The sequence below is a fragment of the Argentina silus genome, assembly GCF_951799395.1.
Source record: "Argentina silus genome assembly, chromosome: 3".
Classification (NCBI taxonomy): domain Eukaryota; kingdom Metazoa; phylum Chordata; class Actinopteri; order Argentiniformes; family Argentinidae; genus Argentina; species Argentina silus.
The window spans coordinates 1,542,079-1,556,268 of record NC_139657.1 but is presented as its reverse complement, the minus strand read 5'-3'; the positions used below and the strand labels follow the sequence as shown (position 1 = coordinate 1,556,268).

The 14,190-nt window shown below is 48.3% G+C and overlaps 1 protein-coding gene across 1 annotated transcript in view; it reads left to right on the top strand.

Moving 5' to 3' along the window:
* LOC310802438 (1-phosphatidylinositol 4,5-bisphosphate phosphodiesterase gamma-2-like) overlaps positions 1 to 13,891 on the top strand; it is a 24,780-nt gene extending 10,889 nt beyond the window's left edge. Inside the window, 26 exon segments of the mRNA XM_083666791.1 lie at positions 62 to 180; positions 684 to 769; positions 1,459 to 1,576; positions 1,721 to 1,889; positions 2,084 to 2,179; positions 3,826 to 3,912; positions 4,124 to 4,186; positions 4,188 to 4,294; positions 4,460 to 4,616; positions 4,618 to 4,661; positions 4,818 to 4,867; positions 4,870 to 4,936; positions 5,990 to 6,170; positions 6,628 to 6,696; positions 7,104 to 7,213; positions 7,380 to 7,476; positions 7,594 to 7,660; positions 8,202 to 8,374; positions 8,824 to 8,926; positions 9,034 to 9,237; positions 9,672 to 9,805; positions 10,786 to 10,897; positions 11,845 to 12,012; positions 12,108 to 12,196; positions 12,331 to 12,527; positions 12,718 to 13,891. Of these exon segments, the coding sequence (XP_083522917.1) occupies positions 62 to 180; positions 684 to 769; positions 1,459 to 1,576; positions 1,721 to 1,889; positions 2,084 to 2,179; positions 3,826 to 3,912; positions 4,124 to 4,186; positions 4,188 to 4,294; positions 4,460 to 4,616; positions 4,618 to 4,661; positions 4,818 to 4,867; positions 4,870 to 4,936; positions 5,990 to 6,170; positions 6,628 to 6,696; positions 7,104 to 7,213; positions 7,380 to 7,476; positions 7,594 to 7,660; positions 8,202 to 8,374; positions 8,824 to 8,926; positions 9,034 to 9,237; positions 9,672 to 9,805; positions 10,786 to 10,897; positions 11,845 to 12,012; positions 12,108 to 12,196; positions 12,331 to 12,527; positions 12,718 to 12,763 (2,913 nt within the window). The 3' untranslated portion in view covers positions 12,764 to 13,891.
* The last annotated feature ends 299 nt before the right edge of the window (positions 13,892 to 14,190 follow it).

Below are 14,190 nucleotides of genomic sequence, written 5' to 3'. Positions count from 1 at the left end.
CCCCCACTCTCCCCCCCCCCCCCCCACTCTCTCCCCCCCCTCTCTCTTCTCTCCCTTTCAGTTCTTGAGTTTCCTCTTCTCTAAAGAGAACTCTATCTGGGATGAGAAGTACTCAGAGATGTGCAGCCTGGACATGAACAACCCTCTGTCCCACTACTGGATCAACTCCTCACACAATACGTCAGTACCGCCACCTAACACAGACATGCAGTACTACACAATACGTCAGTACCGCCACCTAACACAGACATGCAGTACTACACAATACGTCAGTACCGCCACCTAACACAGACATGCAGTACTACACAATACGTCAGTACCGCCACCTAACACAGACATGCAGTACTACACAATACGTCAGTACCGCCACCTAACACAGACATGCAGTACTACACAATACATCAGTACCGCCACCTAACACAGACATGCAGTACTACACAATACATCAGTACCGCCACCTAACACAGACATGCAGTACTACACAATACGTCAGTACCGCCACCTAACACAGACATGCAGTACTACACAATACGTCAGTACCGCCACCTAACACAGACATGCAGTACTACACAATACATCAGTACCGCCACCTAACACAGACATACAGTACTACACAATACGTTTTGTACCGCCATCAAAACCACCATGATTCAGGCATGATGCGTGTGATGCTCTTCCTGCAGGTACCTGACAGGAGACCAGTTGAAGAGTGAGTCGTCTACAGAGGCCTACGTCCGCTGCCTGCGTCTCGGCTGCCGCTGCATTGAATGTGAGTAGGCCATAGAGTTATAAACACTAGAGGGCGCTCTCCTCTAAATTAACTACCAGTAGTGGAGTAGAAATGCCCGTGAAGGATCTACCCACGCCAACCTCGGTGGATCTCCAGACAATCGCTTTATGTCTGTATTATGATGCTTTATACCTCAAACCTCAAGACTCTCTGCAAAAACCTGTCTCTTCAACAGTCCCTCCTAAAGACCGCTTCACCCTCACTACCCCCCCTATACTAACCCCAACCCCGAGACCTCTTCTTCCCTGTTACCCCCCTGTACTAGTTCTCTCCTGCTAATAAAATATATATATATATATAAAAAAAAAAAATAATAATAGCCTACTGGCATTACGACTGCCAATGGCCCCTGGTGTGAGCATTGATTACTTTGTCTTATGATGACTGTTGGATCGATGATTCACTTACTTACAAGTTACTTTGGATAAAGGCGTCTGCTAAATGCCATAAATGTAAATGTAACAGCACCTCACACATTAACTGAACACTGATGTCGTGCTGCACAGATGACATTAAAAAGTAATCCATACTGTGAGTTATTGGTGGTTACAGAGCCTCAAAATACTGTCAGTAAACCTTTTTATTTATTGATCATGTTGTATTGATAATGTTGATAATGTTGTATTGATAATATTGATTATGTTGTATTGATCATGTTGTGTTCTTAGTGGACTGCTGGGAAGGTCCTGGGGAGCCAATCATATACCACGGTTGGACCAGGACCACCAAGATCAAGTTTGAGGATGTCGTCAAAGTTATCAACGAGCATGCCTTTGTTACATCTGAGTGAGTCACACACACACACGCACGCACGCACGCACGCACGCACGCACATGCATATTTTTGGGGTCTATCAGATGCTCTTCATGAAGTATTTTTTTTAAAGGTTTCGAATGTTGAGTAAATGTTGTGGTGTTGTTGTTCCTGTAGTTACCCTCTGGTGCTGTCCATCGAGGAGCACTGTGGCATCGAGCAGCAGCGTCAGATGGCTGCCATCTTTAGAAAAGTCTTCCAGGACAAGCTGCTGATGGAGCCTGTCGAGCTCAGGGAAGAGCAGCTGCCCTCCCCTACACAGCTCAGGGGCAAGATCATAATCAAGGTGTGTGTGTGTGTGTGTGTGTGTGTGTGTGTGTGTGTGTGTGTGTGTGTGTGTGTGTGTCTGTGTGCGTGTGCGTGTGTGTGTGTGTGTGTGTATATTTAGAGTGTATTTAGTCTCATGTTGTCCTTGTGTTCCATGTTAATCCATCAGTATAAATGCATGTGTGGTTGTCACTCTGTCTCTGTCCCCTGCAGCATAAGAAGTTCAGTGTGGAGGGGGGCTTCTCCCAGAAGGACGTCAGGAAGGGAGAGAAGCAGGGAGTTCTTCAGATCTGGGACCCAGTGGATCAGGTAGTGTGGATGGTGGCCATCCTGTCCCTCTAGAGGACTTCAAATCTCTGTCTGGAGCTACTGGGGGTGCATGTAGATCAATTGAGGCTGGTGGAGGTAGAAATCGAAGGACTGGCTCATGGTAATGCATGGAATGGAATAAGGAATGGCATCAAACACATGTTTTTCTGTTCCATGCATTATAATGAGCCTGTCCTCTGATTTCTACCTCCGCCAGCCTGCACTGATGTAAATAAACAAATGTATCTTTCATAGATATTAGAACGGGGGAGAGCATCACTCCATTTTGTCACTTTACTCATAACTAAGCCATGTTAGTGTTTGTCTCTGTAGCGTTATGTATATAATATCTGCCATTTAACTGATGCTTTTATCCAAGTGACTTACATTGCAGTGAGTGCATACATTTCAGTATATATGGTCCTAGCAGGAATCAAACCCACAACTTAAGCGTTGCCAGCGCCATGCTCTACCAGCTGAGCCACAGAGGACCACAGAGGACCACAGAGGACCATGTTATGTGGATTGTTATGTGGATCGTCACCTTGGTGGAAAGCTTATGTGAACCTGAGAGCAAAGCCGCCGGGAGCTGGTGCTATGGTAGTGCTATGGTGGTGCTATGGTAGTGCTATGCTCCTGGTAGGGTCACCCATGGCGGTAAGGTCAAGGGAGAAGGTCAAGGTCCCAGGCAAAGCATGATCCAAGAAGACCCCAATGGCAGAGCAGGAGGAAGAGGATGGACCAAGAAGACCTCAACGGCAGAGCAGGCGGAAGAGGATGGACCAAGAAGACCCCAACGGCTAACAACCAGGACCATCTATGGACCTCGCTCCACCGGCCAAAGCACCTGTAGAACACAGGATGGTTCCATGCTTCTGAAGGACGCAGACAGTCAACGTCAATGCTAGAAAGAACATTTTGATTTATTACAACATTTGGGAACCAATTGTACCAGAAGACAAAATCAAAGTAATCCCACAGCATCCCGAGGAGGACTCTCTTGGGAACCCACCAACCGTGACGGAACTGCAACAAGCCATTAAACAACTCAAAGCTAACAAAGCCAGTGGACCTGATGGTATACCAGCGGTTTACCAAACCAGTGGCCACCAGTTGTCCCTGAAACTCCATCAGTTTATCCTCCTTCTCTGGGATATGGAAGCCATTATTACCACCTTCAAGAAAAGTGACAAATCCATCTGTGGAAACTACTACCCTGCTGTCCATCACAAGGAAGATCCTGGCCCAGATCCCAGAGCCACAGAGGACCACTCTATGAAGGTACCCTGAAGACCACCCTCAAGAAAGGTGACGTCAACAGCAGGAATTTGGAAGTAAAGACAACAAACCTGCCTGGCCGGGCAACATCATGCATCCCAAGGCACAAGGCTTGTTGAAGATCAGTGCCAAAAAAACAAGCAATTTGGAAGATTACAACGTATGGAGAAACCGGCTAACTCTGAACTCCAAGCCCCCTACCTATTCTCACTGTGGCAGAACTTGTGCATCCAGGATTGGGCTCCTCAGTCACCTTCGTACACACAAAGCCTGCTTGTCGTAACCCTCAAGGGACTACCAAGGAGGATGTGTTTATGGTTCTGATGGTTGCCAACTGCTCTGACGTGTGTCCGTTTGTCTGTCCGTAGCGATGGAACATGCACGACTGTGTGATCTCAGACGACAAGCTGTACTATGCAGAGGAGGAGGAGGAGGAAGAGGAGGAGAGGAGGAAGGTAGGCCAGAGAGAGTATGACAGTCGTAATCATAGTAAACTAAATGTTATTGTCATTGTGATGTTAATTTATTCCACCCTGCTGCTTCCTTCCCTTCTCCTCTCTTCCTCCTGCTCCCTCTCCCATCCCTCTCTTCTTTCCCTCCCACTCCCTTTCTCCCTCCTCTCCCTCTCCCTCTCCCTTTCCCCTCCCCTCTTTCTCCCGCTCCCAGTCTCCTGAGCTCCACTACTCCGAGCAGTGGTTCCATGGTCGTATGAGGGAGGGCCGTCAGACCGTCCGAACGTCAGCTGCAGGAGTTCTGTGCCGAGTCGGGGGGCCGCGACGGAACCTTCCTGGTCCGAGAGAGCGACACCTTCGTGACAGACTCCACTCTCTCCTTCTGGTGCGCTTTTACTTTACTTTACTTATTGTACTCTACTGAGGCTTACCTGACAGATTCGTGTGTGTGTGTGTGTGTGTGTGTGTGTGGATTTGATGTGTGTAATTGATGTGTGTGTGTGTGTGTGTGTGTGTGTATGTTTTGATGTGTGTGTTTGTTGTCTCCCAGGCGTAGTGGGAGGGTCCAGCACTGTCGTCTCCGTTCCGGCTCCGAGGATGGCCACACCTACTACTTCCTGACCGACAACCTCCACTTCCCCAGCGTGTACGCTCTGATCCAGCACTACCGGGAGAACCCCCTGCGCTGCCACGACTTCGACCTGCGCTCTCACCGACGCCGTGCCGCGGCCTAACCCACACCTCCAGGAGGGGCGAGTTAGACACACACACGTCACAAATGCATGCACACAGACACTCAGACACACACGCACGCACACACACACACACACACACACGCACGCACCAAAGCACACACACACACACACATGCACACACTTATTGTGTGTGTGTGATGTTGTGGTCCCCAGGTGGTTCTATAGTAACCTGAGTCGAGGAGAGGCAGAGGACAACTTGTCGAGAATCCCCGGGACGGAGCCTTCCTCATCAGACAGAGAGAGGGGACTGACTCCTACGCGATCACCTTCAGGTGAACTACACCCTACTACCCCCTACACTACACCCTACTACCCCCTACACTACACCCTACTACCCCCTACACTCCACCCTACTACCCCCTACACTACACCCTACTACCCCCTACACTACACCCTACTACCCCCTACACTACACCCTACTACCCCCTACACTACACCCTACTACCCCCTACACTACCCCCTACTACCCCCTACACTACACCCTACTACCCCCTACACTACACCCTACTACCCCCTACACTACACCCTACTACCCCCTACACTACACCCTACTACCCCCCTACACTACACCCTACTACCCCCTACACTCCACCCTACTACCCCCTACACTACCCCCTACTACCCCCTACACTACACCCTACTACCCTCGTTTACCCTCTACTCTCCCCTCCCTCACCCTTACCCCTACACTACACCCTACTACCCCCTACACTACACCCTACTACCCCCTACACTCCACCCTACTACCCCCTAGAACTACCCCCTACTACCCCCTACACTACACCCTACTACCCCCTACAACTACCCCCTACTACCCCCTACACTACACCCTACTACCCCCTACACTACACCCTACTACCCCCTACACTACCCCCTACTACCCCTACACTACACTCCCTACTACCCCCCTACACTACACCCTACTACCCCCTACACTCCACCCTACTACCCCCTACACTACACCCTTACTACCCCCTACAACTACCCCCTACTACCCCCTACACTACACCCTACTACCCCCTACACTACCCCCTACTACCCCCTACTACTACCCCCTACTACCCCCTACACTACACCCTACTACCCCCTACACTACACCCTACTACCCCCTACACTACCCCCTACTACCCCCTACACTACACCCTACTGACCCCCTACACTACACCCTACTACCCCCTACACTACCCCCTACTACCCTAGTATAGCTTTCAGTTACAGCTCAAAATATTGTAGGCTTTTTGAGAACACATGGTCAAATAATAACAGCAATAATATTAAAGCAGTTGTTCTCTGTTCTAAACATTGTTGTGTTCTTCCTCCTGCAGAGGGGATGGGAAGGTGAAACACTGCCGGATCCAGAAGGACGGTTCTGTGTTCGTTCTGGGAACCACCACAGAGTTCGAGAGTCTGGTGGAACTGGTCAACTACTTCCGTAAGAAGCCTCTGTACCGCAAGATCAAACTACGTTACCCAGTCACCCCGGAACTGGTCAACCATGGGAGGCGGGAGAGAGAGAGAGAGAGAGAGGGGGGGGGGGGGGCGAGAGAAAAAGAGAGAGAGAGAGAGAGAGGGGGGGGAGAGAGAGAGAGAGAGAGAGAAGAGAGAGAGGGGGGGAGAGAGAGAGAGAGAGAGAGAGAGGGGGGGGAGAGAAAGAGAGAGAGAGAGGGGGGGGGGGAGAGAGAGAGAGAGACAGAGAGAGAGAGAGAGGGGGGGGAGAGAGAGAGAGAGAGAAGAGAGAGAGGGGGGGAGAGAGAGAGAGAGAGAGAGGGGGGGGGGGAGAGAAAGAGAGAGAGAGAGAGGGGGGGGGAGAGAGAGAGAGAGAGAGAGGGAGAGAGAAGAGAGACAGAGAGAGAGAGAGCGAGAGCGGGAGAGACAGACAGACCTATTGCTTTTGAGAAATGTATATTACAAGAGATAATGTTTGAAATGTAGTTGTTTTCTTCTCGTGTGTTTCTCTGTTTAGGAGAGAGGCTGTTCCTCGCTGTATGACATAAAGACCTACGTGGAACCTAACGAGATCGAGCCGTCGCTGGTGAGAGCTCTCATCAGACGTCTCAATGTGCTCCTTTAGTGGAGATATTTTGTGTATTTTTTTGCTATGCTATTGAAGTCCAGTATGCGTATCATTCTTTGTAGTTGCACTGTACAGAATGGGCAGAATCCTACAACTCAAGATCCACTCACTTAACTTAAATCATTGCGCACATTTCCCATTGACATCAAGGCAAGATTATTGAGTTACTTTAGACCAGCGGATCTCAAGTTAGAATTTCACGCTCTGTGATCAAATCAAGTCAAATGATATTGAAAGTGCATTTCAAATGTATATTTTGTGTTCATACTGTGTGTGTGTGTGTGTGTGTGTGTGTGTGTGTGTGTATACTGTATGTGTGTGTGTGTGTGTGTGTGTGTGTGTGTGTGTGTGTGTGTGTGTCCCAGCCCCAGAGCACAGTGAAAGCCTTGTACGACTACAGAGCTATGAGACCAGATGAGCTGTCGTTCTGCAAGGGAGCTCAGATCCACAACGTGTCCAAAGATGGAGACGGATGGTGAGCTTTACTTTACCTGACTCTGAGCAAAGACACACACACACACACACACACACACACACACACACACACACACACACACACACACACACACACCCACACACACACACACACACACCCACACACACACACACACTAACCAGTCCCTCTCTGCTGCCCCCTGCAGGTGGAAAGGGGACTACGGGGGAAAGCTGCAGCTGTTCTTCCCAGCTAACTACGTGGAGGAGGTGTCCAACAATGTCAAGGCTCAACCCAAGGATGAGGTACAGAGTAGTATGTTGTTACACAATCAGCAAAGACCAACATCACAACATAATCATTGAGTTGACGTTCCTAGTTTGGCTCATTCATGGTGTGTATGACGAGGTCTAATGTTCCAGGACCTGGAGGACAACCCTCTGGGTGACCTGTGCAAGGGCGTGATCGACATCACCAAGTGTAACGTTTGTGAGTGTTGAATACATTGAATTGAATACATTACCTGCCATTGAATACATTACCTGCACAGTGAATAGATTACCTGCCATTGAATACATTACTTGCACATTGAATACATTACCTGCACAGTGAATAGATTACCTGCCATTGAATACATTACTTGCACATTGAATACATTACCTGCCATTGAATACATTACTTGCACATTGAATACATTACCTGCACAGTGAATAGATTGCCTGCACAGTGAATAGATTACCTGCACATTGAATACATTACCTGCCATTGAATACATTACCTGCCATTACACATACTGAACTTCAACCACACCTAGTTGTTTGATATGAGATGAATTCAACCCTGGGTTGAAATAGTATTTGTATTTTTTGTACAAATGTATGATTTGGATTTCTTTGTTTTCTTTTGGTATCGTCAGTGTATTGGTATTTATAGCTGTAGTGATCATTTAACATTCTAAGTACAAATGTTATAAACACCCTCCCTCCCCCCCACTCCCCTCCTTCCCATCCACCTCCCTCCCCCCCACCAGTACGGTCGGGGAAGAATGGGAAGTCTCACGTGCTGACCCTCCAGATGAGTGACCAGGACGGTCAGCATTTTGACCTGGCCACAGAGTCTCTGGAGGAGCTGTTTGAATGGTACCAGGTGGCCTGGGACATCACCCAGAGGGAGATCAACAAGCAGTTCAACAAGGAGCTAGAGGTTTGGAATCATAAACATAGAACTCTCTTCACTTCATTCTATTTCTATGTTTTTAGCCCCAGATATGTAACTCATACTGTGCTGCATGGCCCTCCTAAAGCCAACAGTAGCCCCCTGTATATTTTATCTAAAAGCAAATGTGGAAAATGGGTTTAGCTGCCATCGTTCAAAACATCACAAACCATCATAACCTTAGTTCACTCTTACGTCCTCTACGTAGAGAAAAGAGCCTCACGCACCCTGTCTCTGCTTCCAAGTGGAATAGGTTTTAATAGGTGCATCGTTTCGGTCAAAACCTTTGTAAAACGTATTACACTGCATGTGGAGCCTCCTTTTTATAAGCCTAGTCTGTTTTTTCCAACACACCTGTCACACCTGTCGAATAGAGAATACAGGTGTGCTTTTAAGTCACCCACCCCCCCCACCCACCCTCCCACCCACCCCCACAGATCAAGGCGCAGTCGGAAGTGGAGTTGAAAGAGGAGATTGCCAAGGAGATGTCAGACCTGGTTGTCTACTGTCAGCCTCGCAGCAAGGAGAAGGACCGCTTTGGTACGACACACACACACACACACACACACACACACACACACATTTATAAATCAACATCTTTCATAATCATTACATATCATTACATAACATATAATTACATTTCCCAGACAACTACGGCTATGAAGAGATCCGCTCCTTCGTGGAGAACAAGACTCCCGGTAAGAACCGAACGACGGACTTCCTGCATTACAACCGTAAGGCCCTGAGTCGTATCTACCCTAAAGGCCAGCGTGTGGACTCCTCCAACTACGACCCCTACCCACTGTGGGCCTGCGGCTGCCACATGGTGGCGCTCAACTTCCAGACTGCAGGTTAGTAGAATGGCCACATGGTGGGGCTAGACTTCCAGACTGTAGGTTAGTAGGCTGGTGTTATATACAGTAAATAAAGATTATTGTGGGAGGGAGAGAGGGTGGGAGAGATGAGGAGAGGAGAGGAGAGGAGGGGAGAGGAGAGGAGAGGAGAGAGAGAGGAGAGGAGAGGAGAGGAGAGGAGAGGAGAGGAGAGGAGAGGGGAGGAGAAAGCTGTGTTGTTCATATAAAGACAGATTATGATGTGTTTGTGTGTGAGCCATATACTGTAGATAGGTCCTCTGTGGACCATATATACAGAAAAATGTATGCACTCACTGCAATGTAAGTCGCTTTTGATCTTTTTTAAAAAGTCGCTTTTGAAAAGCTAAATGGCATATATAGATAGACTGGGTCCACCTCTAGTGTTATAATTTTGTGGTTTGTGTCCTCAGATAAGTACACCCAGCTCAACAGCTCTCTCTTCAGTCTAAACGGGCGCACAGGTTACGTGCTGCAGCCAGAGATGATGCGTGCAGACAGCTACGAGCTGGAAAAGAAACATGTCAAGTTCAATATAGACGTCAGAGTAAGAACCCAAATGCCTACTCACCTACTACACTACATCTCACCTCAACTTACCTCTGCCCAACTCACCTCACCTCAACTCACCTCACCTCACCTCACCTCTGCCCAACTCACCTCACCTCACCTCAACTTACCTCACCTCACCTCACCTCACCTCACCTCAACTCACCTCCGCCCAACTCACCTCCGCCCAACTCACCTCCGCCTAACTCACCTCACCTCAACTTACCTCACCTCAACTCACCTCCGCCCAACTCACCTCACCTCTGCCCAACTCACCTCACCTCAACTTACCTCACCTCACCTCACCTCACCTCACCTCAACTCACCTCCGCCCAACTCACCTCACCTCAACTCACCTCCGCCCAACTCACCTCACCTCTGCCCAACTCACCTCACCTCAACTTACCTCACCTCACCTCACCTCACCTCACCTCACCTCACCTCAACTTACCTCACCTCACCTCACCTCACCTCACCTCAACTTACCTCACCTCACCTCACCTCAACTCACCTCCGCCCAACTCACCTCACCTCTGCCCAACTCACCTCACCTCAACTTACCTCACCTCACCTCACCTCACCTCCGCCCAACTCACCTCCGCCTAACTCACCTCACCTCTGCCCAACTCACCTCACCTCAACTTACCTCCGCCCAACTCCGCCCAACTCCGCCCAACTCCCTATCATTTCTATGACGACCCCCAGCTCAGCCCAGACCAGTCCTACCTCTTCAGCACAGTGACAACATTTGTCTTTAAGAAGAAGAAGAAGATTCATCTTTGGTTCTTAGTTTTCAACTACAGAACGTGTTTTATTGTCATTATTACCCTGCTTGAGTAACTATATTTGACTACCCCTTCTATTTTTTTTGGAGGTCTCTCTAACATTGTATCAATGCTTTGATGCTGTTCTTCTGCACGGTCTGACCAGCAGTGATGTTGACGTTACTCAGTAAGTGCACTCTGCTGCCCCCTGCAGGTGATTGCTGCCAGGCATCTTCCTAAACCGGGCCGCAGCATCGCGAGTCCTTTCGTGGAGATCGAGCTGTGTGGACATACGGAGGACAGCAAGTTCAAGACCGTCGTCTACCGTAAGGAGAGGGAGAGAGAAAGAGGGTGGAGGGATGGAGGGGAGGGATGGAGAGGGGACGGAAAGAGGGGATGGAAGGAGAATGGATATACACTCACTGAACACTTTATTAGGAACACCTGTACACCTTGAGGTGGTGTAATGGTGTGGGGAATGTTTTCTTGGCACACTTTGGTCCCGTTAATACCAATCAATCATCGCTTGAATGCCACAGCCTATTTGAGTATTGTTGTTGACCATGTGCATCCCTTCATGGCCATAATTTACCCATCTTCTAATGGTTACTTCCAGCATGATAATGCACCATGTCACAAAGCAAAAGTTGTCTCAAACTGGTTTCATGAACATGACAATGAGTTCAGGGTTCTTCAGTGGCCTTCCTAGTCACCGGATCTGAATCCAATAGAACATCTTTGGGATGTGGTAGAACGGGAGGTTCACAGATCCTTGAAAGTGCACCTGAAAAATCTGCAGGAATTGTGTGATGTCATCATGGACCAGAATCTCAAAGGAATGTTTCCAACATCTTGTGGAATCAATATATAGGGGAATTTTCATGGGTATATTTAATTTAGAATGTTATTTATTTCCTTTACATAACTACAATTCAATCTTAAGCAAATATTAATGTCAGTTATTTATTTTATGACTTGTCAGCTGTCGCCAGAGTAACATAGGTCCTACATAAAATTTAGCCTGGGGATAGGGAATCTAACTTTTGGGGCTTAAAGTAAGTCAGTCTTAATGTTTATGCAACTGTTTATGGGTAACTACAATTAGACTAGTCTTGTAGCTCGGCCCATAGACCAGTCTTAATTAAGTTTATGCAACTGGCCCCAGATCAGTGTAGATTGGGAAGAGAAGACAGTGGGAGGAAGCCAGTTTAGACCATTGAGACGCACCTTGTGTGTGTATTTGTGTTGGTAAAGGCGTGTGTATTTCCCTCAGGTGATAATGGTCTGAACCCAGTCTGGAAGGCCCCGTCAGAGCCAGTCATATTCCCAGTGTACGAGCCTGAGCTCACCTTCCTACGCTTCGTAGTCAACGAGGAGGATATGTTCTCTGACCCCAACTTCCTGGCTCAGGCTACCTTCCCTGTCAAAGGCATCCGCTCAGGTAGGACACACACACACACACACACACACACACACACACACACACACACACACACACACACACACACAGATTCACTGTATTCTGTGTTTTGACAGGCTACCGTTCAGTTCCTCTGAAGAACGGCTTCAGTGAGAACATTGAGCTGGCATCTCTACTGGTCTACATTGATGTTCAGCGGGTGGAGGTGAGACACACACACACACACACACACACACACACACACACACACACACACACACACACACACACACACACACACACACCGGACTTGACGTGTGTGTGTGTGATAGTGAGCCTATGTCTCTGTATCTCACTCAGAAAGCAGAGGAGGAGCTCTACTCGTCCTCCAGCCAGTTGCGGAAGAGGCAGGCGGAGCTAGGCAATGAGCTGTTCCTGTACGACACCCACTCCAGCCTCAACCGCTCCGCCCTCCCACAGTGCCGGGATGACCTCATGAGGGAGTTCAGCACCAACGAGAAACAGCTGAGGAGGATCCAGGACACCTGCAAACAGAAGTAAGGCCAGAGAGAGAGAAATGAAGATGATGAAGGTGATGATGATGATTATGATGATTGTGATGATGATGATGATGATGAGGATGGTGATTGTGATGATGATGATGATGACTGTGATGATCATCATCATCGTCATCATCATCATCATATTGTTAGTTATTGGTCTTGACCATCCTCTCTTCTGTTTCAGGATAAAGGAGAAGAAAATCAACAACAGCAAGTTCTATTCCCCATAGGGTGGCTCACAACCTCTCTTCTGTCCTGTGCGTCCGTCAAAAGCTTCCCTTCCTCCTCTTCTGTGCGTCAGCCAAATGCTTCCCCACCAAGGCATGTCTAAGTGGAACTACAGACGTGTTGTTCCCCCACTCACCTCCCTAAAACTCAGTCTTCAGTCTGACCAGGTTCCTGTCCAGAAACAACCTCTGGCCCCTTTAGGACACTGGTGTAGATCTGAAAGGTTGAGGATGGATTCACCAAGATGATAGTCTAAATATAGATCTGACAGGTTTGGGATAGATTTAACAGGATGATAGTCTCAGTAGCTCCACTGACAGGCTTAGTGGAGTATTGCAGTACCTATATAACCCTCCTAGATCTACACCAGGGGAGGCTGGTGGAGGTAGAAATCGGAGGACGGGCTTATTGTAAATCTTGGAATGGAATGAGGAATAGTATTGTGTGTTCGATACCATTCCTCATTCCATTCCATGCATTACAATGAGCCCGTCCTCCAACCTCTACCTCCCCCAGCCTCCCCTAATCTACACAAGTGTCTAGGGCCAGGGAGGACGTTCACCCGATGGTGGTGATTCAGCTCCACCTGCCTCGCTGGGCTGACCGCTCCGTTGTATCAACTCAGCTCCACCTGCCTCGCTGGGCTGACCGCCCCGTTGTATCAACTCAGCTCCAGGGCCTCAGCGGTCGCAGTCATTCCCCCGAAGGCCAGAAGAAGACCATGCGTTCATCCGATTGGCTGATGCCATCCCAGCTCATAGGAAGTCCCGCCCCTCATGCTGTCACCAGGGCGATGAAGGGGACAGACAGCAGTCTCCTCCCGCGCTGTGACTCTATAGATCTGTTTCTGTCACCAGGGCGATGAAGGGGACAGACAGCAGTCTCCTCCCGCGCTGTGACTCTATAGATCTGTTTCTGCTCCTTATGCTGTTCTGGCATAGTTGATGTGTTTGTTCATTGTTTGCATTATGGTTTTTTTTGTTATGATTGTTTATGAAATGGCTGATAGGATGAGCAGTCGATGAGCAACATTTAAGTTATAATGCTTTGATGATGTTTGTTTATATTGTCTTTCAAGGTTCCTCTGTGACATTTTTATAACTTGAGTCAATAAAGTATATAGAAAACTGCCTGTTGCTTCATTTGATGAGGTTAAATTCAGATTCAGGAAACTTTATTGTCCCGGTCTTGGGCAATTCGGTTTGCAGCTGGGAATCCAAACGTTATACTGGTTATAAAGTGCAGCATCAGTGATAAAAGGACAATGTTGACTCAGGTGGAATATGGTGTGGTAATGACTTCTATTGGGTGTGGTAATGACTTCTATTAGGTGTGGTAATGACTTCTATTAGGTGTGGTAATGACTTCTATTGGGTGTGGTAATGACTTCTATTAGGTGTGGTAATGACTTCTATTAGGTGTGGTAATG